Genomic DNA, 24560 nt, shown 5'->3' on the forward strand with positions numbered 1-24560 from the left:
ATGAAGCCAGAGAAAGAAGAAGCAGCTATTTGTTTAAGCAAAACCCTGGGATGGGGGTGGGGGTGCTCACTATCCTCCCAGGTTGGCCCAGCTGGAGAGCAAAGAACTTCCACGCAGGCAGGCCCTGCCTTGCTGGGCGGCCTCAGGCAGGTGACTTCACTTCTCTGAGCTGCAGGTGCTTCATCTGCAAAATAGAGGTAACAATCCAACTCTACCTCATGGAGGATGAACTGAGATAATACAGGTCCCCACCCCCATCGGAAAGTAGAACATTCCTATGAAACATTTCTTAAGCAGAAGTAGCTTAAAGCAGAGAAGCAATTACTTAGGACGCATCTTACTAACGGATGCACAAAATAGATTGGGATGAAGCACAGGTACTTAAGACACAGAGCAAAGCTGCGATGGCTTGATGCTGAGATGCTGAGCGTAGCTCCTGGGAAAGGAGCTTGGTGAGGCCACCCTCCCTGCTCAGGGTACACACTGCCCCTCTAAGGGCTCATGGCAAAACAAATGCTGAAAGCTACTGGATTCTTTGCCTTTTTCATAAAAGCGAAAATCCTCTATCTGTCCCTTAGCAAAACCAGGTACTAATGTAGGTCTTTCCTAAAAGCAAAGTGGTATAAAGTGAACTTTCAAAAGTGGGGAGACCTGTGCATGCAAACTACTTGGCATGGTGCCTGGCACTTACTGATGCTCAATAAATAGTCCTTCTGTTGTTACTATTACCCAGCACAGGCAAAGGGTCCACCTCTGCCATCTCAGAGATGCCGTGGAGGGGCACTGTGCTGGGGGTCAGAATACCTGGGTCTGTTTCCAGTACAGCACTGACCTGCTGTGGGGACATAGGAAAACCCACCTTCGTGTAAGCTTCTGGGCCTTCATGTTGCTGTCAAGTGAGCGGGTTGGCTCTCTGAGGGTCTTCCATGGTCAGGATGCTCTGGATCCAGGCCGCCCCTGCTCTGCCACCCTAGGTGGATTGGAGGATCCGCAGGGCTGGGCTGAGGACCCCTCAGGTAATCTGGGCATTGAGAACGGCCAGTGAGGTCAGGAAACCCAGCTTCTGTATGCAGCCCTGCACCTGTGTGACCTTGGCCAGGTACCTGGACCTCTCTGTGCTTCCTTTCATCACCCAGCAAATGGAACGAATTTGCTCCATCCTTCCCTACACCCAGGGCTCAGGAAAGAGCAGCCTGGGGAGCAGGGGGTGGGGAGGCTCACCCTAGAGGTGTGTGGAGAATAGGAGGGAAGTCCAGCCTTCACTCTGAGAGAGGACAGCACTGAGGGGACCACGGAGCACCTGGGGTGGCTCCCCTAGACCTCAGGCTCCCTGACTCTGCACTCTCCCTGATCAGGGAACTAGACCCTGCTTTGCTGAGAAGTCCCCCATTTCTCAGCCACTTCCCAAGTCCTGGACACCATCTTCCTCACTCCCGAGTCCTGCCCAGTGTCCATGCTGCTCTCTGCCCTCTCAGCCCTCCTCTGGCTCATTCTCCACACACCAGCCACAGCCATGGTCCCACTCTCACCCTTGATAACATCCTTCATCATGCCTGGTCTGCTGGGCCTTGCTCCACCCCTCTCCAGACTCATCTCCTGCCCCCCATCTCCTGCCCCCAACACTAACACCAAACTGGTGTTTCAGTTCCAGGGACTAGGTGTCCCCTTGGGCCTCAACACTGTCCTTCTGCTCACAATGTCTTTCCCTACTCCCAGGGCCTTGACTCACATGTCACTTTCTCTTGAAAGACTGTCCTGTCTCCTCCAATTGGGCCAAAACTGTGGATTCCTGGCCCTCACCAAGATGTAATTTTACCTTTATTTGTGATTATTTGATTCATCTCTGCATCTCCCCTTCCCATTCTGTAAGCACCCTGAGGCAGGGCCTCATCCTGTACCTAACAGAGTCAGCACAAAGGGGGAGTGTTAATACATAATTGTCAAATGAATGAACACAAATGAATACCTTTTCCCAACCTTTAAGCCTTCCATTTAGATCTGATTTAGCATATTCTTGGAGTCAGAGGGCACTAACCTTCCCACCCCACCTCCCACCCCCAGGATAGGCATCTTTTCTGCAGCATCCCTGACCAGGGACTTCCAGCAGTCACTTACATACGTCCTGTGATGGTGAGCTCACTCTCTTTTTCATGACAACCCATTTCCTGATGGATGGCCCTTTAGAGAGCACTTTATCATGGGTGGGTTGAAATCTATGTCTGTGCCTGCAGCTTTCCCTTTCTTTCTTTCTTTCTTTCTTTCTTTCTTCCTTTCTTTCTTTCTTTCTTTCCTTCTTTCTTAGGTCCCAGTTCTGCCCTGTCCCATTCCCCACACTCAGACCTTCAAGTCCCACTCCAGGTTTTCTCTTCCTCCAGCCGCAGCAGTCCCAGTTACCTCAGATCAGAGAGGAGAGCCCAGTCCTCCTTTCTCTGTACCTTTCCAGTTTCTCACTGACCCTGTGAAAGATTTCACATGACTTCTGAGTAAAATGTTACCAACACATCCAAATCCTGACGCGGGAAGGGGGCCTTCCCTGCTGAGGCAGCCATGTCTGCATCCATGTCAGCCACAACGCAGGCAGTCTCTGCTCCCCTCTCCAAGAGCAACCTTCATCTTAGCACATAAACTTGGGCACAGCCTCTTTCCTTTCTAGACCTCAGCGTTTCCACCTGTACAATGGAAAGAGTTCCTCTGAGCAGGAAGGGGAGCCCTGGGCCTGCTGTCCCTGCTCTGTGTCCATCAGAGCCCCAGAAGAACAAGATCCTGACTGGGGCCAGCTTCATGGGTGGGTCACCTGTGCAGTCATACAGGGCCCCGTGTTAGGAAGGGCCCTGTGCTTGGGTGAACTCTCTGCTTTTGCCATCTTGAAATTCTTAATACTTTTCTTTCTTTGTTTTAAATAATACTTTTTTTCTTTATTGATTAAGGTATTACATATGTGTCCTTATCCCCCCATTGCCTCCCCCTGACTCATGCCCTCACCGCCCTGGTGTCTGTGTCCATTGGTTAGGCTTATATGCCTGCATACAAGTCCTTTGGTTGATCTCTCCCCCTTAATAATTTTTGAATGAGGGATCTCACATTGTCACTTTTCACTGGGCCCCGTCAATGGTGTCCTGATCCTGACACGTCTGTCTAGCCCTGGGGTATGCCGACCTGCCCCAGGCCCATGTGGTGACTCAGGGGAGAGACAGACTGCATAGATAAGACTCTGTCTCATTCTGTCTACTTCTGGGGGCCACATGTCCCTGCACATTTGGGGGCCCCAAGAAATGTCAGAGGTCAAACCCCATAGGGAGCTTCTCAGCAGCTCCTTGGCTCTGACCCTCCTTCTGCAGCCTTTCCGACCCAAAGCCCTGCCCTTCAGGAGTTCTTCCTCGGATCCCTCAGCCTTGTTCCCCACTCCCAGCTCACTCATGGTCCCTCAACCGCCCACCCGCCCCTCCACTTGGGTTGCGGTGAAATGCTCACCAGTCTGGGAGTGGTGGGTGCTAGATAATACTCAGGAGTTTGTGTTAATTTTATTAGATGTGACAATGGCAAATTATGTAAGAAAATGCCCATGTGTTGCAGGCTGAATTATGTGGGGGTAAAATGACAGGATGTTTAAAATATGTTTTGAAATACGTTAGCAAAAAAAAAAAAAAAAAAAAAAAAAAAAAAAAAAAAAAAAAAAGAAGGAGAGGAGATGAAAGGAATCTTGATAATGGCTGGAGCTGGGTGACGGGTATCTAGCGGTTCACTATACCATTCTACATTCGCGTAACCTCTCATTAAAACAAAGGGGGCAGGGGATCGCCAAGAGAACTGTGAGAAGTTCCTTAGGACGTCCCTCCCGAAGATGCCCCTACCCCACCTCTTGAAAGAACTTGTGTATGTGCATATGTGCATTTTCCCGGCAAAAACATCCACAGCTTTCATCGGAGACTCAGAAGGGTCGTGACCCCTGCCCCCCAAAGACGAAGAATTCCACTACCTTCCAGACAGGAGCCCCGTTTGAAGTCAGGTTGCGCCCTCCCCTCGGGCTGGTCACTGCGGAGTGCGCCGCAGGCCTGGTGGCTGTGTGCCCCGGGCCTGGAGTCCCCGTGCAGCCCCGGAGCCCGGTCCTCCTCGGGGAGATGGAGGTGCCAGGCCAGCCGCTGGGCCGCCGGCCTCTCCGGAGGCTCCTCCGCTTCGCGCGCCTCGACGCGGGCCCGGGAGGCGCCTCCGCGTCCCCACCTCTCCAGGCCCCGGCCCGTCCGCCTCCCGCTTGGGGTGGCAATTTGTCTCCTTTTGAACCCCCCGCCCCCGACGGGTTTCCCCCTTTGATTCGCGGCCCTGAGGCTCCCCCCGCTTTGAAATGCAAACCCGCCCCAGCTGGGGCCGCGGGCCCGGGGCTATAAAAGGCTGGGTGGGGCGCCGGCCGCGGGCGGCGAGTTCAGGTGAGCTGTGCTCGCCGGGGCGGCCCGCAGCCGCGGCTCCCGGGCCCAGCATGCGCGGGGGTCCCTGCGGCCACCATGTACGTGGGCTATGTGCTGGACAAGGACTCGCCCGTGTACCCCGGCCCCGCCAGGCCCCCGAGCCTCGGCCTGGGCCCGCAAGCCTACGGGCCCCCACCCCCGGGGCCCCCGCAGTACCCCGACTTCACCGGCTACTCGCATGTGGAACCGGCCCCCGCGCCTCCTGCGGCCTGGAGCGCGCCCTTTTCGGTGCCCAAGGACGACTGGGCCGCCGCCTATGGCCCGGGCCCCGCGGCCCCGGCTGCCAGCCCGGTCCCGCTGGCTTTCGGGCCCCCTCCGGACTTTAGCGCGGTGCCCGCGCCCCCTGGGCCTGGCCCGGGCCTCCTGGCGCAGCCTCTTGGCGGCCCGGGCGCACCGTCCTCGCCCGGAGCGCAAAGGCGGACTCCCTACGAGTGGATGCGGCGCAGCGTGGCGGCCGGAGGCAGCGGTGGCAGCGGTAAGGACCCCTCCCTGGCCGTGCGCCTCCAACGAACGGCTCTGCTGGGCACCGGCAGGTGCTAGGGCGAGGCCCGGCTGCCCCCTGTCTGACCCCCTGTCTGCCCCCAGCTGACCTCTGCTCTGGCCCTGCTGGGGTCCCTGGAGTGCAGCCTCCGACCACTCTGGCCCTGGAGACTGCTCTCTCAGCTTCCCTTCCCAATCCCAGCCTGCGGAAGCACAGCCTGTCTGTCTAGATAGGGAAACCGAACCCTGAGAAGCAGAGATGCGTGCAGTGTGGGTACTGGCAAGGCTGGAACTAGAACGCTGCCCAGACTTTTATCCCAGGGCGCTTTTAGCCACACCGGTTTCTTCTACTCCCATCCCAACCCCAAGCAGAGGCTGCACACCCACCCCAGAAGGGAAGGTGCCCTGCTGGTAAGGATGCGGCCAGGCACTTCCCTTTCCCCGTCTCAATCCCCCAGACAGTGAAGAGATGGGTGGGTCATGTCATCTGGACTGAAAAAGAGTCTCTTTGGTTAGATTGGCGCTTGGGGGGCTCCCTACCTTCCCATCCAGGGTCCTTCCTGAACTCTTGACCCTGGGGGAGGGGAAAGCAGGAGCAGTTGGGAAGGTGGCTGCTGTTTGGCTCCTGAGCCTGTGAACCTCCTGCCCCCAGGCAGGCCTCTCTGATCCACCCTCTTCAAAGGCAGGGGAGGAGGCAGGACAAAGGCCCAGCTTTAATGAGGGGCGGCCTGACCTCCTTTATAGGCCCCCCCTTTGTCATGTAACAGGCTGCGCCTTGGCTCGGTAGTGACTCCTGTTGGCCGGAAAGTGAACACGATACCCCATTGTCCTGACTATGTCGGGCCTGTCCTGACAAAGGCCACCTGGCCTGGTGGGCGGGAAGTTGGCCTGCCCACCCTTTGATGTCCAGCCCCTCCTCCCCTTCCCCCAGCTGGGAGGGAGCCTGGGACTTCCCCACCTCCTCTCTCTCTTCACCCCCATGTCTCCACACATGCCCAGCTCACCCAGGGGGCAGATGCTGGGGAAGGCTTGATCGGTAGCTACAGGTCTGGCTGCAATCAGACCACCTTCTTGGGAGGCTCAGGGACACTTACCCTCCTAGCTGCCTCCAGAGGCCTCCGAGGACTGGGACTGAAGGCCCAGCTTTGCCCCGTGTCTCAGTGACCTTGGCTAGCATTTATAGAACACTTACTAATGGACCAGACACTGACCCAAGGTCTTGCATGTGTTAACTCATTTAATTCTTACACTATAGTAGGTACTGTTATCACCCCCAGTGTTAGGATGAAGAAAGGATGGCATAGAGAGGTTAAATACTTGGACAAAGCGGTACAACCAGCAAATGGTGAGGCTGGGGCTTGAAACCTGGCAGACTGACCACCAAGCCTCTGGGCTAATTCTCTAAACAGCTTCTCTTAAGTCAGTCATCTTTTTCTGAGTCTGTTTTACCATTGACAGGAAAGGGAAGGGCCTTGTATCTTTGTTTGAGTTACAAAAGGACCTCTTTGAAAAATTAATGGAAAGCACAATTCTTTCTAGAAAAGAGTGTTGCCTAATTTGGTAGACAGTTTCAGGATTTCTAGGGGCCCCAGAAGCTTTATCCATAAACCCCTGTTGAGATCCTCGCATTAGATTATATGAGAGAGGGTTGTGGGGCCACCCCCTCAGGGTCAGGCAGTTCTGTGTGTGTTCCCTGGAGAAGGAAGCCCGCATTTCCTGCTCCACTATTCCAGTTGTTGCTTCCTGCTGATTGGGTGGCTTTGGAGATGGATGGGGAGGTTCTGTAGGGGCGGGACTTGCAGAGAGGCCCTCACTGTGTGAAGCGGAGAGAGTGGGCCAGTGGGGGTCAGAGGCCTGGGGAGCTTGCAGGCCATGTGATGTTGGTCAGGTAAATCACCTCTTCTCTCGCACAGGAGCTGAGAGCCCAACTCAACCTCTGGTCTCAAAAGTCATTTGGACACAGTTCTCAGGCAGAAAAGGGCCTAGGAGTAACTCTGCTGTTCTCCCTTTGCTCCCAGACAGTAGAAGGAAGGGCTAAGGGAGGGAAGGGGCCTCCCGAGGAAAGTGGCTGCCCCGAGGAGTCAGGTAGGACCCATTCTGCCAAGGAGGCAAGAGCTGTGGCCTTCTGAAAGCTGGACACTCTGTCCGTCAGCTCAGGGGGCATCTGGCTCTTGACCAGTGCTCCTGAGATTCAGGCAGAATTGGGGTGGGGTTACAGACCCTCCCTGAGAAAGAGGCCAAGTCCCTCCCCTATTTGGCCTGTTTTTCCTTCTGGGCAAGGAAGATACAGGCTCTCTCAGGGGTGTTCGCTGTGTCCATGCTGTGGTCTCAGATGGCAGAGGGAAGTTCATGCATGCTGCCCCTTCCCCACCCCGCCATTCCCCCCCCCCACCCCGCCCGCGCCACCCCCCTCCCTCCCCCGCTGGATCTCCTGCAAATGTGGCTCCCTGGTCACCATGTCTCCCGGTCCATTTGGGCCAGCCCATTTTCCCTCCCTTGTGAGGCTCTAGCATTCTACAATATCTGAACTGGACATTTAGAGACCAGACATACAGATGGAGAACTGAAGCCCAGAGTCTGGAAGGAATGTTCTAGTTTCACACAAGTGGAAGTTGGACTAGAATAGATGCTGGATGAGTCAGTTAAAAATTTTCCAAAGGTTTTCCATCATTTTTAGGGCAAAATCTTCACTCCTTCCTGAGAGCTCTGAGACTGTAGAGCATTAGCACCTGGTCCTTTCCTGCCATCCTGACCTCAACCTAGGCCACTCTCCCTTCAGCCACCAAACTAGCCGCTCCAGCCTTCCTTTAGCTTTTCAGACATGCCATGTCCTACTGCAGGTCTTGTGCATGTGTTGTTCTTTCTTTCCAGAAACCTCGTTTCCTTGACTTTTTGCAGGCCTATCTCCTTCTCACCCTTCCAGTCTCAGCTTAATGGTCACCTCCTCAGAGATGCCCTCCATGATTTCTCAAGGAAGACTCCTCCTATACCAGTGATGGCGAACCTTTTGAGCTCGGCGTGTCAGCATTTTGAAAAACCCTAACTTAACTCTGGTGCCGTGTCACATATAGAAATTTTTTGATATTTGCAACCATAGTAAAACAAAGACTTATATTTTTGATATTTATTTTATATATTTAAATGCCATTTAACAAAGAAAAATCAACCAAAAAAATGAGTTCGTGTGTCACCTCTGACACACGTGTCATAGGTTCGCCATCACTGTCCTGTACCCACCAATAATCTTTACCATGTTTCCTTTAGAGCATTAACCCCGACTGCAGTGTATTCACTTATTGGTGTGTTTGTGTGTGGTCTCTTCCCCTACCCAGCCACCAAGGTAAACACCTATGAGGTCTAGAGCCATGTCTATTTGGCCTGTCACTACATTCCAGACACCCAGCTCTGTGTATGGCATTTAACAGGTGCTCAATACATTTTGTTGAATGAATGAACAGGGCAAGTGTGAAATCTTGGCTTTGACATAGATTTCTGAGGTCCCGACCCTGGAGATGGGACCTATGACTGTCCAGGCAAGCAGTTCATGCCAATGGTTGCTCTTCTCTCCCTGCTGGGACAGTGAGGTGCCAACCTCACCTGGGAATTGGCATGGCTAAGGCTGGGACTAAGTCCTGGCCTTATTCTAAGGAGGTGCCCGTGAAAATGGGGAAGCTAAGGGAGAGGCTGTTGGCCTTCATTCCACAATCAAAATATTAAACAGTTCCAAGTGATTATTGTCACCCGATTGAGGCCAGGGTAGGAAGAGACTACAAGGGGTTCTATTTGTTTGCCTTCCCCCTTGGCATCTATAAATACCAGCGTTTTCACCAAGAGGGTCCTACTTCAGCCTTCTGTCAAATAAACAGGGCTTCACGGGTTAACGGCCCATAAGGGTGTCTGAGGTCCCACACCACCAGGGAGATGTTCACTCAGATGGTGAGACGGCTGCAACAGGGTGTAGATCTTGGTCCAACCCCTTCAGCTTTCCGATGGAGAAACTGAGGTCCATGGAGGGATGAGCCACTCCTTTCCCCACCACATTCCAGACCCTCCCCCTGGGCCCATTGCCACAGCCACCACACTGGCCTCGCAACTCCAGCCTCTCTGACGCCCCAGCTGCCTTCTAAACCATTAACAACAGATTTGCCTCTTCCAGACACATCCCCCGCTCAAGAGCATTGCATAGCTCCCCACTGCCATGGAATCGCCATTGCATTTTATGCCATTTCGTTGCTGTAAAATCCAGCCCCATTTTTGTGCCATTGGAAGCCCTTTTGAGAACTGGCCCCCAACCCACTATTGAAGCTACTCTCCCACTGGTTTGCCCAGAGAAGAGATGCTTATTTGCAACAGTTACAATCTGGGCCTTAACTGTGAATGAATTTCTGTTAGAAGCTGTGTGAGCATCAGGAAAGTTAATTTGGATCATTTCTCCGAGCTTCCTATGCTTCCACTGTAACATAAGGATAACAATAGGATTGTACCTTGAAGCAATGGTACCTAGGTCCCCGAGCCTGGCAGAGTAGGTGCTCAGTGGCCATCGGTCCTCTGACCATCTCTTCTCGTCCTTAGCAGGTGCATTCAAGCACACACCCTGCCTCCCCAGTCTGGGTCTCCCAACTGGAACTACCCTCCCTTTCCTCTTCTACATTTTCAACCTGTTCAAATGCTGCTCCTTCTCCCAGGTCACCTCCTCTAGTAAGCCCTCCTTGGTTCCCCCCTCCTGGCACTCCATCAGGCCCTTGTATTAACAACATTTACCACTGGCTGTATTTATCTCTATCAGTTCCGTCCTTCTCACCGTCCCTTGCCCATAGTAGGAGCTCATGATAAACCTGATAACTGTGGTTTTGGCTGAGTCCTTACCGTGTGCCAGGCACTGCGCCAAGAACTTTGCCTGAGTGATTCCACCTCAGCCTCATAACAACCCTCAGAGGTGTGAGGTTCTATTATTAGCCTCATTTTACAGATAAAGTTAATGAGGCTCAGAGAGGGTAAGGTGGCTTGCCAAGCTCACACAGCTGAGACACAGGGTTCCAGTCCGGACACTACGGCCTAAGGAGCGCCTATCGAATAAAGTAACACCCTGGGCACAGGAGCCCAAGCCCCCTTCATGTGCGTCCCGGCCCAGGTGGGGGAAAAGGAGGCCGGTCAGGGAGGAGCTATAGGAGGCTGGAGGGGGAGGGTGGGCACAGCAGGGGCCGAGCTGTTTAAAACTGGCTCTCAAGGCAGGAGCTCCATGTGACACCTCATCTCTCAGATGTAGCTGGGAAGGGGGATGACCCAGTTAGGAGGTGGCAGAAGGCTGTTTTTGGTCGAGTGTTTTCTCGCCCCCGTTTTGGCAGATACTGCTGCTGAGAGCCGAGGGAGTCTTTCTGAAGGTCCAAAACGGCTTTGTTTGCGGTCGTGTCTGGCTTGTCAGGAGGAAGTTATCTTAATGGGCTGACCCCTCAGATGTCTGTCTGGGAGCTCCTGGGACTTGGAAACAATTGCATCTGGCGTCAGGTCCATCATTGTGTTAACAAGCTAAGCCCTCTTTCCACACTCACCCCTTCAGTTTGTGAAGGGGCGGCTAGATCCCTCCGCATGACAGAGAGGGAGCAGGTGTTCCTGAAAGTCCCGGCTGATGCTCTGAGGCTCAACACCCTCCGGTGACTTCCCATTGCTCTTGAAATCAAATCCAAACCCCTTATCCCAGGGCTCAGCTCTGCTAGCCTCTCCAGACTCATTATGTGCCTCATTCATTCATCCATTCATTCAGGCAGGCAGGCAGGCTGGCCTGTGGGCAATACTCTTCTCCAAGTGTCTCTTCTGTGCCAAACATTCTTCTAGGTGCTGGGGGTTCCATCCAGAACAAGGCAGACAGGGTCCCCTCAGGGAGCTGGCACTGTCTGGCCCCGACTCTGCTTACTCTGCGATGGGGCCTTTGTAGATGCTCTTCTCCCTTCCCAGAATATTCGTCCCCATCGGTGACATGGAAACCTCCTTCTCAACCTTTAAGTCTTGGCTTAAATGCTGCCTCCTCCAGGAGACCTCACCCAAACTAAACGAAGTGTGCCTCCCACCCCCCACCACTGCACCCAGCTCTCAGCTCTGTGCTCGCTTTCCTTCATACTAATCACAGTTTGTAATTATTTCATTTGTTTGTTTTTAATCAGTGCCGCCCCCCAGTGAGAGAGGGGAATGAATTATTTAACAAATGAATACCAAGCATCTACCATAGTAATACAGGCACTAGCATCTATTGACTGCTCAGCTTTTTTTCAAATGCAGGTATTTCTGACCCCAGAACCGGCATTTGTGCATTAGATTAGCGGCTTTGAGGACGGCTGTGGGAGCAGTGCAGGTGGACAGAGAGGAGGTTGAGCTGCCCAGCTGATGGATTGGATGTGGGGAGTGGGGAAGTGCCAGCAGGGCCTTTGGCCTGAGTGGCTGAAGAATGGGTCTATTCCCTTAGGTCAGGAAGACCAGGACAGCAGGTTTGTGTTAGGTACTCAACGAGATCCAGCAAGTACTTGCAGTGTACGGACTGGGCGAACAAGGTGGCATGGTGCCTGCCCTCACAGAGCATAGGAGGGGCCGGGCACGGGGGAAGGGGGTTGCCATGGTCACACAGTGAGCTAGAGAAGGGCAGGGTTGTCCAATAGAACTTCCTGTGCGATGAGCATGCTGTCTCTCTGTGCTGCCCAGAATGCTAGCCACTCGCTGCCTGTGTCTTTCCAGCACTTGAAATATGGCTGATGTGACTAAAGACCTGGCTTTCAATTCTGTTTTATTACTTTAAGTATGAAATAGCCACGTGTGGCTGGTAGCTGTCCCAGGGGACAGTGCAGGAAAGCCCCTCTCAAGAGTTCTGAGGGCGGTAATCCACTCCAGATGGGCCCCTTTCTCTCCGTTGCGGAATCTCTCCGGCCTCTTCCGTCTGGAAGTGCTCTTCATCGTTATCTTCCTCGTCACAGCTAGCTTTCAGTAATTGCCCGTTAAGTAGATTTGTCACATCTAATCTCCGCAACTACGGTGTGTAAGGAGGAACTCATGTCCCCGCTTCACAGGTGAGTAAACTGGGGTTCAGAGAGGTTCAGGGACTTGCCTGGGTCACACAGCCGGCCCGTGGCCGGGCGGGTGAGAGCCACCGGGTCTGTCTGACTCTGGAGGCTCTGTCCTCTTTGCTGCCTCCCAGAGCCAAGCCAGGCTGTGGACTGCCAGGAAGAAGATAGGGCAGGGGATGGCACACAGGTGGCCTGGGGGGAGGAGGGTGACAGTGGGGAGGAGAGCCTTGCCCGAGGCTGCAAGGATCCTGGTGTGGCTGGCCAGGCCATTTCCCCCCACCCCATGCCAGCCTCACCCCTGCTCCGGGGCTTGAATGAGGAGCTATGATAGAGCATCAGCAGGAACAAGGACCCAGTCGAGAGCCCAAAAGAAAGAGACACGTCTGTCCATCATGGAACTGGCCGGGTCAGGGCTGCCACAGCAGAGGTCCCGCCCCTGGCAGCACAGATGAGGAAACGGACCCAAACGAACATCACATGTGCAGTCGGTGGCCCAGCCAGATCTCCCCACACCCAGGCCAGCGTGTTCTTTGCCCTGCTGCTCCCCATCAGGCGGCATTCCTCCCGCTCCCAGGGGAGCCTCCAACATCCGCTTCTACAAATAGCTCAGTTCTCCTGGTCGTCTCCATAGCTCTTTGCCCTTTACAAACTGCTTTCACATCCATCTGTTCCCCAGGGGGAAGGAAGCCCAAAGAGGTTCAGCCACTTGTCAGCTCCTTCAGCTAAGGGTGGTAGACAGCAGCCAGCCAGGTCTGGGGACCACTCCCCTTAGGCCCTCCCTCCTCCCCCCTGTGTAGCGAGCCTTCCCCAAATCTCAGGACAGTGGCAAAGCTGCTAGGATCAGGCCTCAGCAGAAGCGCCACCACCTCAGGGCTACCCTGCCACCTTTGCAGCCTTCTTATATATGTTATCTGGGTAGCACCTCACATGTTTTATATTAAAGTTTTTTGCATGCTCAACATATATGTAATTCTTTCCTCCTCCTCAGTATACCTTCCCCACTCCAGTTTCAGGACTCCTGGCGGTGAGATTCCATGGCCACTCCGTCCTTCCCCCTTCCGCGAGCTCCCTCCTGCCAAAGGTCCCTAAGCTTGCATTTCTCTTTGTCCTCCCCAGACCAGGGCTACAGACAGGTGCCTCCTGCCCCTCATGTGTCTGAGGCACTTGGCTGGAGGATGTGCAGGCCATGCCCTCCCTGTGGGTGCTGCCCGGGTAGTGGACAGTGAGGGGGTGGGGGGGATGTGTGTCTGGTTCTTATGGGAGGGCTCAGAGCTGCACAGAACTTCGGAAACTACAGGGCCCTGAAAGCGGACACCCCAACCCTCTTCTGATGCACAAGAGAAACTGAGGCCCAGAGAGGGAAAGGGACTCACTCAAGGCCATACAGATGACACAGAACTGGGCCGAGGTCCTGCTGACTCCCGCTGACAGGCCAGATGCAGTAGATCAGGGGTGGAGCGCCTGTGTGTTGGGGGAATTAGGTGCACAGCCAGGGCTGGACCACACAGGGAGGGGTGACAGAGGGTCCAGGGCTGGATTTGTGTCCCAGGCTCTGAGAGCCAGAGCCGGCAGTGTCATCCCTCAGGGCCACAGAGGGCAAAGGAAGTGCTGACCCAGAGTCCACTCGGTTTTCCTGGCGCTACCCACCCCGCCCTTGAGGCAGAGTCTGGACTCTGTCCTCCCCTGGCCCAGGCTGGATGGGGAGGCCCCGCTGAAGGCTGTGTGGCTCTTGCCCCCTGTCCTCCAGCTGGGCAGGCTCTGCATCTAGACTCTCAGACAGGGAAATCAGTCTTAGAATTCTTTCAGCAACAATAACAAACACAATCAGAGAATCAACAAACATTGGGAGCTTCGCGTTTCCAAGTTGGAAGGGACCTTATAAATAAACAGTCTCGTCTAACACACCACCCATGGCACAAATCATTCCCCAACATTCCTGCCATATGGTTGTCCTGCCACTATTGGAAATGAATGCGATCTACCCTTCCCCACACACCCACTGCATGCCAGGGACTGTGCGAGGCGTCCTCCATCCATCTCCAGTGATCCCCTGGACATACCACGGTTGGGTGGTTGCAGGAGAACTGACACTTTGTGGTAGGTGCTAGTGCTGATCTGAGGCTGGACAGACCTGGGTTTAAATCCCACCTGCCAGATGTGTGGACTTCTCTGAGCCTCATTTCCCCGTCTATAAAATAGGGATAATAGTTGCACAACTTCATAGGTTGTTGAGAGGTATATACAAGCTGCCTGACCTGTGGACATGTTGGCCCTTATTAGAATAAGAATGATCCCCATTTTATAGCAAAGAAAGTAAGGCTCAGAGAGGTGGGGTGACGGTTGTGGGTCCCGCAGCCAGTGAGAAGCTGTACTGCACAGCCACGTGTCAGGGTCACCAGAGAGCTCTTCGACTATCAAATCCCTGAGCCCTATTCCAACCCCACTGAGTCTGAATGTCTGGGCTAGAATCTGTGCTTCTAAAAAGCTCCAGCCAGTTCTGAGGCTGCTGGCCAGGCGTTTGTGCCGTTCGCCTGTAGCTTCCAGGGCCTCTGCTGTGCACACTGAGGGGATGGGGAACTTGACCTCCACGGTGGTCTGGTGCACATGGGTGGCCATTTCTCAAGTCCCAAAGCCAGAGCAGAGAGAGAGCCTCTCAGTTGGGTGAGTTACCCAAGGCTCTCCCTGCCATGCTCACCCCTGAAGATCTGGGGGCTCCCCACCCTCCCCCTGCCCACTCACACTGGCATCTGGCCCAGAGAGTTATTTATTAGGTGGCTGGGCGCGGAGGCCCCCATCAGACACCTGTTACTGGAGCCTGGACTTCCCCCTCAGCCCCAGCATCCCAGCGGCCTGTAAATCATTGATCCTGGGCCCTCTCCCCGCCCCGCCACTCTCACGCACCTCCCTGGTCCCTCCCTCCTGGGCTTCAGGGTGGCACAGGTGCTCCTAGGAGGGGGGAGGGAGGGAGGGTAGCTTCGGGCATTCGGGAGTTCTGGCCCAGAGCTGTGACTGGAGCCCAGGGATCCTGTCATTAAAAACAAGTTCACATCTGCACATGGTAAAAATGGAAGCACCCCTAAAACTCCCTCCTACCTGGGGCTCCCCAGTTCTCTCTCCAGAGGCAGCTCCTGCTAATGGCTTCTTGTATATTCTTTCAGAAAGAGCCCTATGGGTGCTCAAACATGTGATGGGGTATATGTGAGTGTGTATCCCCTTTTTTTATACCAAAACCAGTAACGTTATTCACAGCATTCAATATCTTGCTTTTATTTTTGCTCAACAAAATATCTTAGGCATTGCTCCATGTTGGTACAGATGGAGCTTTACAGTCTCTTCCGGATGATTGCATAAAGCTCGTCTCCATGGATGTGCCATCTTTTATTTAACATGCTCCCTACCTGTAGCATGTACAGTGATTTTAGTCTTATGTCGCTTCAAACAGCTGCAGCTTTGGACATTTCTCTGTGGGACCTGCTCCTGGAGGTGGGATGATTGGGTGAGGGCGATGTGGTGCTCAATGAGGCGACACATCACCGAGCTGGGCTCCTGTGGGACTCCCTGGCTCCTGGACCACACGGTGTGAGAGCAGACGTTCTGTTCTTTAGCAGAGCCAGTCCTAGCAATGAAACTCTGTTTTGATCTCTCTCAGTGGCCGTTGGTCAGTAGGTTCCTGAGCCCACCAGCCCCTCTCCTGGGCCCAGAGGGGAAGGGGGACAGGGAAGACCAGGTCGATGGGCTGTGTCTTCACTGGCAGCCTCGCTGGAACAGAGAGGACTACCTCCCCACTGGTCTCACCCCCTACCCCCAACCTGGACTCTGGGAAGAGCTGGGCTAGAGGTCAGGAACCTGAGCCCGGGTTCACACCACTACCAGGCAGAACAGCCCTAAGCAAGGGCCCCTTTTTAAGCCTTAATTTCCCCCATCTATGAAATGGGTGTGATGGATCCCTGCTTGCTCCTGAGAAAGGACGGGAGGGAGAGCTGGGTGTCGTGGGGGACAGGTAGCTGCATGACCACTGCTTGGAATCTCAGGCTGAGGCTTGGGTGGGCAGGGAGCCTCCTTCCCCACCTCAGGCTGTGGGTCTTCTGGGCATTTCCAAGGCCCCCAGAAGTACCGGTAGATGGGTGGTCTGCTGTTTGAGCTTCTGCTGCCAGTGCTGAGGTGGGCTCCATGGTGAGTCCTGCAGCCCCTAAACCTGGTGGGTGGGGGGTCGGGAATGAGAGCGGAGAGTGAGCGCTCTAGGCCACGGGACGTGGTCTTGGGCGAGTCCGACTGCCAGGCCCTCAGTGGCCCTGACCACACAGGGGGGCTGGACTGGAAGGACCCACCAGGCCATCTTATTTGGATCTCTGGCAGCTGTATAACCATCCTGAACCGCGGTCTCTTCATTTATAAGACGGGAGGAGACGAAACTCCCATGACCCCTTCTGGGTTTAGCCCTGCGAGCCCAGTGGGCTGTGGGTACAGAGCTCTGGGCTCTGGGGGTGGTGGCATTAGGCAGAACTGATTTTGAGCTGCGTTGAATTTTCTAGGCCAAGGAGGGGCTCCATCTGGACCAAAGCCTTAGCAGCCACTCCCTTGTCCCTTTCCTGGGCCAGGCTGGGCGGCGAGCCGAGGCTGTCCCGTGCTGCGTCGGGCAGTGAGCTGAGGGCAGTGGATGTGGGAGCGTCCAGCGCGGTTCCGCTGCTCTGGCAGGAAACCAGGGAAAAGAGCCCAGTAATATCTGTTGTCTCCCATTCTGCACAAAACCATTTGGCTCTGGAGGAACCCAGTGCTGTCCTGCCAAGTTGCGTGGGCTTGGTGGAGGGGGTGGGGCCTGGATCGGGGTATGGGGTAGTTAGGACAGGGGTGCTGAAGGCAGGGGAGACCAGAGCTGTGACCCAGACAGAGGTGAAGGCTGGGGTGTTATGGGGGCACTTGGGTGAGGGAGGGGGGGATTGATGGGGATTCAGAGACCCACTGTGCCCTGGTGGGACGCATGTGTAGGTCTGAGTGCTTGCATGTGCCTCCTATTTATAGCCATGTGCTCAGCTTTTTACAAAGAAAACTCATATTTAGTCAGGCCTCCACACCAGCCCAGGCCAAGCATGACTCTTAATATTCTCTCCAGACAGACCTCTGATCCCAGCCCCAAAATAAGCCCTGACATTAACCCCAGTCAGTCCTCCTATCCAGTTCCTGGCCCCAGGCTGAGTCCCATGTAGAAGCCAACCCACCACCGTCTCTCTCCTGGGTTATTGCAGGTCTCTGTGTGCTTCCTGCTTCTTCTTGCCAATCTGTTCTCCGTGCAGCAGCTATTGAAACATACTTCAGACCTCGTGTCTCCTCTACGCAGAACCCTACAATGGTTCCCATCCCAGACACAGGAAAACCCGGAGTCCTTTCAATGGCCTGTAAGGCTCTGGGCAGCAACCCCTCCACCCTCCTTCAGTGCATTCCAGCCACGCCTCACTGTTTCTTACACACGTCAGATGTCAGGCATGTTTCTGCCTCAGGGCCTTTGCACTTGCTGTTCACTCTGCCTGGAGCCCTGAATCTTTCAGTTTTGCTTTTCCTGATGTACCCCAGTGCCTGGCTCACAGCAGGAGCTCAGTAAGTACTTGTGAGCTGAGCAGTCATTCCTGCTCTGTGCCCGGACACAGGCAGAAGGGTGGATGGCTTCAGGAAGATCAACCCCTATTCACCCCTAGCTCAGGGCTTGGTGTTCAGGGCTAGGGCCTCTTTTTAAAAATATATATATATTTTTTTATTAATTTCAGAGAGGAAGGAAGAGGAAGAGAGAGATAGAAACATCAATGATGAGAGAGAATCATTGATTGGTATGTCATGTATGCCCCGCATTGGGGATCAAGCCGGCAACCTGGCCAATTGAACCGTGACCTCCTGGTTCATAGGTTGATGCTCAACCACTGAGCCACGCTGGCTGGGCAGGGCTAGGGCCTCTTAAGGTAACTTCTAGGTCCTCAAGGGTCACCAGCAGACACGTGCAACAGGAATCGAGGTGCCTTACACCCAGGACAGTCCAGAAAGCGTCCGCCCTGCCTACAGTGGCTCTTCCCTGCTCTCCTCTGCACAGGAGAAAGGAACAGCTGCCATCATTAGCCTCCACCTGCCTTTGCCTGCCAGATGTCCCTCCAGCTCACTGGTGTTCACACCTGTGGTCTGAGGACCTGGAATGGAACCACCTGGGGAACATATTAAACATGCAGATTGTACGCCGAGGCTTTCTGACTCACATGGTCAGGGATGCCCTGGAAGCTGCTTTCCAAAGGCTCCCGGACTTCCTGTCATGCAGCCACGTCCAAAGCTGCTGGGTTAAAGCTGGAGGAGCTGGTGGTCAGAGTAGGGCTCTGGGTCAGGAGACCAGGATTGAAACCCACCTCCACCAGCAGCTTGCTGTGTAACCCTGAGAGGGTTGTTTCCCCTCTCTGTGCCTCAGCGCCTCCCCAAAGTGCTTGCCTCTCAGGAAGTCGTCAAGCCTGAGCCTGGGGGGAATGGTTGTCACCCCCAGGGCTGGGGTGTACCTCCCTCCCCACCTCAGGGTCCTTCTTCTAAGGGCTGGGGAGCCTGCCTGTGCCTTTTGCAGGCTGCCCCTCCACACTCACCTCCCCTCCTGGTCCCTCTGCTTCTCAGGAAAGACCCGGACCAAAGACAAGTACCGCGTGGTCTACACCGACCACCAGCGCCTGGAGCTGGAAAAGGAGTTCCACTACAGCCGTTATATCACCATCCGGCGGAAATCAGAGCTGGCTGCCAACCTGGGGCTAACTGAACGGCAGGTGTGTGGGACCCCCACCTCAGCCACAGGAGCAGCACTGAGAGTCTGGCCTCCAGGCTGTCAGGCAGATTACGGAGCTCAGTCAGGAGGAGCCTCCTGACCATGGTCACACAGCACAGCAGAAACTGAGCCACTGCCAAATCCTCTCCTGCCTCAACAAAACCCAATATCCCTAACTCCCAATAAGGAAATAGGGGATCTGATTAGCTATAGACCAAAGCCGGCTATGATCAGAGCTGTTTAAATCCAGACAAGGGAGTAGTCACAGGCAGAACAGGGAGGGCTTCGTGGAGGAGGGGTGTTAGAGTATGGCCTTGGGAGATGGGGAGGAAGAAGGCTATAGGAGAGCTTGTCATGAGAGTAGGGGAGCACGTTTTAGAAAGGAGAATGTGTTCAGGGTCCACGAATGGTCTGGGTGTTGAGAGCAGGAGGGAGTCCACAAACGCCACATCAAGAAGTGAGAGCTCAGCTGTCCTCCCTCCCTTCCTCTCACTGTCACCGGGTCTCCGCACCACCCACCTCTGTTCTCCAACCACAGGTGAAAATCTGGTTCCAAAACCGGAGGGCAAAGGAGCGCAAAGTGAACAAGAAGAAACAGCAGCAGCAGCAGCAGCAGCAGCAGCCCCCACAGCCACCACTGCCAGCCCACGAAGTCACCCCCACTGCCGCTGGGCCGCCCCTGGGGGGCCTGTGCCCCAGCTCCGCTAGCCTCCTGGGCGCCTCCTCCCCAATGCCTGTCAAGGAGGAGTATCTGCCTTAGCCCCCCGCCCAGCCTTGTGGGCTGGGGGCCTGGGGACTCAGATGCTGGGAATGTGTCTCCCGTTGGGGCTCAGGAGGCCTGGTCTGAGTCCCAGCCCTGTCACTGACCTTCTGAGTCACCTTGGACAAGTCACCCACCCAGCCCCTGTGTGCCCTTGGCCAATCTGTGCAGCGAGCTCTTTGGATAAGGACATTTTCCTTTTTCTAGGCCTCAGGGGGATAAAGGAACCCAGGGTGGGAGGTCTCCATCCCTAGAGGGCTGGGTGAGGGAGTCAAGATAAGTCCCCATCCCTATCTCCTTCTCCGTAGGTTCAAGGGCAGAAGGCTGCTATAGGGACTAGACTGATCCTGGAGAAAGGAGATGGAGCTGAGGGAAGATGGAATGTTGGCCTGTGGGGAGGAATGTGATCAGCTCCTACCTGCCTGGTCCTGCAGCCTCGCCTCCACCTGCCCCCATCCTAACACACCCTGAACCTCTCCAGGCTGACGCAGAGCAAAAGCCCACAGGAATGGGCCTGAGAGGCTCTGATGACTGTCCCCTCCGGGTTGCAGAGCCATGTCCCTTCACCAGTATTCTCAATGGGCTCCAGGGTGGGGGAGGCCTTTGGAGGGGGACAGAGGTCAGAGCCCTCCCTGCCAAGTCCCACCTCACCAGGCTGTCCCTGGGCCCTCAGCGGACTTCTCTGGACCAAGTAGAGCTCACAGCTGGGCAAGTGTTGTACATAGAGTGGAACCTCTTGGATACAGCTTTAAGAATAAACTTTGTTTCCTCTTTTTAAAGGTGTATAAAAATCATTTTACGTAGCATTAAAGGAAATGTTAAGTATAAATCATCCTCCCCCTTTCCTGACAGTTGCATAAGCCCTTACAGCCTCCGTCGGCCTACAACAAGGTCACCTTTAAATCTGAACGATTAAAACATGACATTGTTAGAGTACGTCTATGAGACCCTGTAAAATTTTAAGTCCATTTTGTCAGCAGAATCATCAGACTCAATAGAGCAGTCTTTTGAATTTTTCAGGATTTTACAAAATTCATTGGGCACCCTCATGTGCCAGGCATGGGTGTGTCCCCCAGAAGCCCCCAGTCTGAGTATGCTCTGGGCCTCAGAGAGCAGAGAATTCAGGGACTGCGCTTCTCCTGGAGGGCCTGGAAGGCTTCCTGGAGGAGGTGAGGTCTGAACAGGTGCCTAAAGGACTAGTGGGTGCTGTCAGGCCAAGAAGGGAGGAATGGTAATAAAGAATCTGAGCTGTATGAACGTAATGTATAATTTTTTAAACTCCTGAGAAAAGCTGCTGTTCTCAACTCCCTTTCAGAGGTGACCAGGAGTCTGCTACCTGGAGGGCTCCAGTGCCAGCTGCCTGCCCCTCTGTTTACTGTTCTGGGAGGTGGCCCAGCCATAAAAGGTGTGCACAGCCTGCCCTTTGCTCCTGGGGAACATGACAACAAGTCACGGGGTGGATCCCTCCCACACACAAGCCCCTGCAAGGCAGCAGGCACTCCTCTCTCTCCTCCTGGTGGTGACGTGGGAGAGGCGGCCTCACTGAAGGTGCTGGGCATCTAAAGCACGGGAACCAGGTGTACCAGGGGAAGGACCAGGGTTCCAGGAGCAGAAGACGGTTGGTGGGAGGGTGGCTGGCAGTGAATATAGTTTTCTGATCATCAAAAACATTTGCTGTGTGACCTGAGGTAACTACTTCCCTTCTCTGGGCCTTGTGCCTCATCTAAAACTGGGGAGCTGGTTTACCAAAAACAAATGGCTCTGGTCAGGTAAGTTCGGAAAGTCCTACAGACGCGACCCTTCTGGAGAGTCACGATGGAGCATCAGCACAGCAAAGGCTCTGACAAGTCCCACAGCAAAGACACCCCTTGAATCTTCTTTAGTCCAGCATTCCCCATGCTTCACTACCCAGGAGCCCCCTACTAGCACCCGCCGGCACCCCAGGTGTGTGGACACCCTGCGCTCTGGAGTGGGGGGTTCTGTGGGCTGGAGGGCCGCACTTGAGCTGTGACTCAGAGTTTAGTAGCAGGTTTTGTCAGGTGCCCTGGGCTCCAGCCTAACTACATCCAAGCTGTGAGAGTTCAGGTAAGTTAATTAGCTTCTCTGAGCCACAGCCTCCTCATTTGTCAAATGGGGGGAAAAATACTCTAACCTATCTCCGAACAGGGCCCAGCACATAGTAAGGTCTGGGTTTCTGCCACCTGCTCATAGAGCTGCTGCATCCCCGTGTGACAGGCTGCCAGGCCTGACTGATGTTTCAAGTACCCCACCCCCAATGCTGAGGACAGATGGTGGCTGGGAAGGTCTGAGGCCGGACGAGCCTGTCCCCAGCTACCGGAAGACCTTCCTGGCAGGAGGTCAGTGGCCAGGCCTGGCAGGCTGGGTGAGCCGCAGCTGCTACCTACATGGGAGACCAGGGGTTGGGTGGGGCCCTCAGGTTGGGTTGGTGATCACCTGTCAAGTGAGGTGAATGCTGTGAAAAAGGAAACTTCTCTAAAACAACTTCCAAGCCGTGCCACGGACTGGCTTGTGAGGCAGTGAGTTCCCTGTCGCCTGGAGAGTTCCACCAGGTGCTGTAAGACTCAGGAAAGGGCCCTCTCATGTCCTCATAGACCCCAGTGCTGAGGGATGTTCCAGCTGGTTGGCAGGCTCATTGATACTGGAGACCCGGGGGGCCAGACAAAAGTCAGATCTGGCCTCGCCTGAAGGCCGTGGGCCTGGTGACAGCCTCTACTGACCCAGAAACATGCCCATCAGCACCACGACTTCCCTTCTAGACCCTTCATGCCATGCTGAGAACATCAGTCTAGTGGAGGCCATCACTGACTGCCCAGAGGTTGGTGTGGGCTGAGCAGAGAGGGTCACTCCACTCCCAGCCCTGGGAGTGGAGTGTTCTCACACAGGAAGTCTCCAGCAGCCCGGCTGTGTGTGTGTGTGTGTGTGTGTGTGTGTGTGTGTGTAACAGGTTACAATGGGGGGACAGAGGACTGTGGGGCTCCAAGAAAACCAGCCTGGCTCTGGGTGGCTGAGAGGCCCAGCTAATGGGATGCAGAGCCTGGGGCCCAGCAGGCCTGGGACAGGGCCGCGTTGGAGGGCAAGCCTCTCCTAGCCTGGCTGCTCCAGAACCACTTCCTCGGAACCACACCAGATGGGCTAGCAATCTGGATCCCCATTCTTCACAGTCGCCACTCACGGGGATAACAAAACACATGCTCTGCAGCTATAAAGCCTGAACATTAAAGCAAATTAAAAATGTTTATTTATATGCATTTAAAAATATCTCCCTATATAATAACAGGAAGTGCATTTTCATCTGGCACTTTCCTTAAATTAGCACACATCTCCATCTCTCTTTTGATGTGAGACCAGAGGAGAGAGAGGAGGGGAGAAGGGGAGGAGATAGATTGAGCATTCCCCGGTTTGGTTTCCTCAGTAGTTCCTTTGCCAGGTAGTACCCCGACTTCCTCTGGGATGGTAGCAATGGTCCACCATGCTTGGTAGCTGACTGCGTGGTCAGTTAGTTGTATGATCATAAAACCAGGGCTTCAGTGGGTAGATTGACTTATGTGGACCATGTCTTCCGATGCTGGGGTTTTGTTTGTTTTATAAAGTACAGATTTCCCCCACAGCAGCTGTGGTGGGGAGAGGACAGCAGAAAGGTGTGATCTGAGCGCCCCGCCTGGGTGGGGTCGGACTCCTAGATTCCAGGCCTCACCCTGCCTCTACTCCACAGAGTGATTTTGCAAAGTCCTACCTCTTCTGGGCCTCAGTTTCCCCATATGGAAGGTGTGGGCCCAGGACCGTGTGCGCCCAGTGACTACGGCTGATGCTCAGGAGTCACCCCGTGATGCGTTTGCTGCAGGAAGGCTGAAGCCGCGGCCCTGTTCCTTCCCGGTCCCCCAGGGCTGGCTCCCTCCAGGGCTGGATCTAGAGAGAGCAGGTGCTGCTGGGAAGGGGCCATAAGAGGCTCTGGAGCTCATGCCTTGCTACTGTTTCCTGTTCCTATGGTTCTCTGTGCCTTCCATGGGGTCTAATGAAACCAGGGTGCCAATGGGAGGGGGTGGTTCAGTAAAGCTGCCTCCAGGGAGTGGGTAGGAGGGTACTGGCTGGGCCTCCTTGGGATCCCCTGGCACAGCCCATGGCCCCCTTGTTTTATCTCAGAACTCAGAGATTCAGTGACGTCACTCCTCTGAGACGGTGTCCTCAGGTGCCAAATGGGGCTGCACAAACCTGTCCTCCCAGGCTGCTAGAAAGAGTTGAAAATCAATATTGGATAGGAGTTCATCTAATACACACAGTAGGGCTGGGTGAATGCTCCTTCCCTTCGCACTCATGACCAAGGGGCTCCTTCCTCCTGGGTCCCGAGAGCCCCTGGCCAGCCCTGGGAGGCCGGGTTCAAGGAAGGAGCAGCTGGTGGAACTGGGGGAGGAGAGGTGGGCCCGGGGTGGACCAGGCCAGGCCTTTCCCCGACCTTTCGCTTTGATTTAACTCTTCCCACCTCCTGCCGGCTCCAGGGTGTAAACAGCGGCTCCCATCTCCACTCTCCCAAGGCCTCCCCATGCTGGCTGATGGCAGGATGACCCTGTGAAATAGTGTCTGAGCTGGGACACTTTTAAGAGTGAAAGGGCCCAGCCGGCAAGGCTCAGTGGTTGAACATCAACCTATGAATCAGGAGGTCATGTTTCCATTCCCGGTCAGGGCATAGGCCCAGGTTGCAGGCTCCATCCCCAGCACACTGGCGTATGCAGGAGGCAGCTGATCAATGATTCCCTCTCACAGTTGATGTTTCTATATCTCTCTCTCCCTCTCCCTTCCTCTCTGAAATCAATAAAAAAAAAAAATTTTTTTTCAAGAGTGAAACGGGAACAATTTTTAATGCATATGCCGGGTTCACTAGCATATACTGGTTCAGTCCCACAAACTAATGCATATATTCACTCTAGCTAATAATTTTCCATCCTAGCCACAGGCTCTCTGGAACCTTATAACACTCGAAGTCAGCAATTTTCAACCGGTGTGATGCAAGAATTTTT

General features: G+C 54.6%; 1 protein-coding gene across 1 annotated transcript; it reads left to right on the forward strand.

Annotated features, from left to right (window-relative positions):
• Positions 1–4496: 4496 nt before the first annotated feature.
• CDX1 (caudal type homeobox 1) lies at positions 4497–19527 on the forward strand (the record flags this gene model as incomplete). Its single annotated transcript, XM_081090708.1, has 3 exons — positions 4497–4935; positions 18623–18768; positions 19306–19527. The coding sequence occupies 3 exons, from the start codon at positions 4497–4499 to the stop codon at positions 19525–19527; spliced, it is 807 nt and encodes a 268-aa protein (XP_080946834.1).
• Between the last annotated feature and the right edge of the window lie 5033 nt (positions 19528–24560).

Source organism: Myotis nattereri (assembly GCF_964212035.1).
Source record: "Myotis nattereri genome assembly, chromosome: 5".
Lineage (NCBI taxonomy): Eukaryota > Metazoa > Chordata > Mammalia > Chiroptera > Vespertilionidae > Myotis > Myotis nattereri.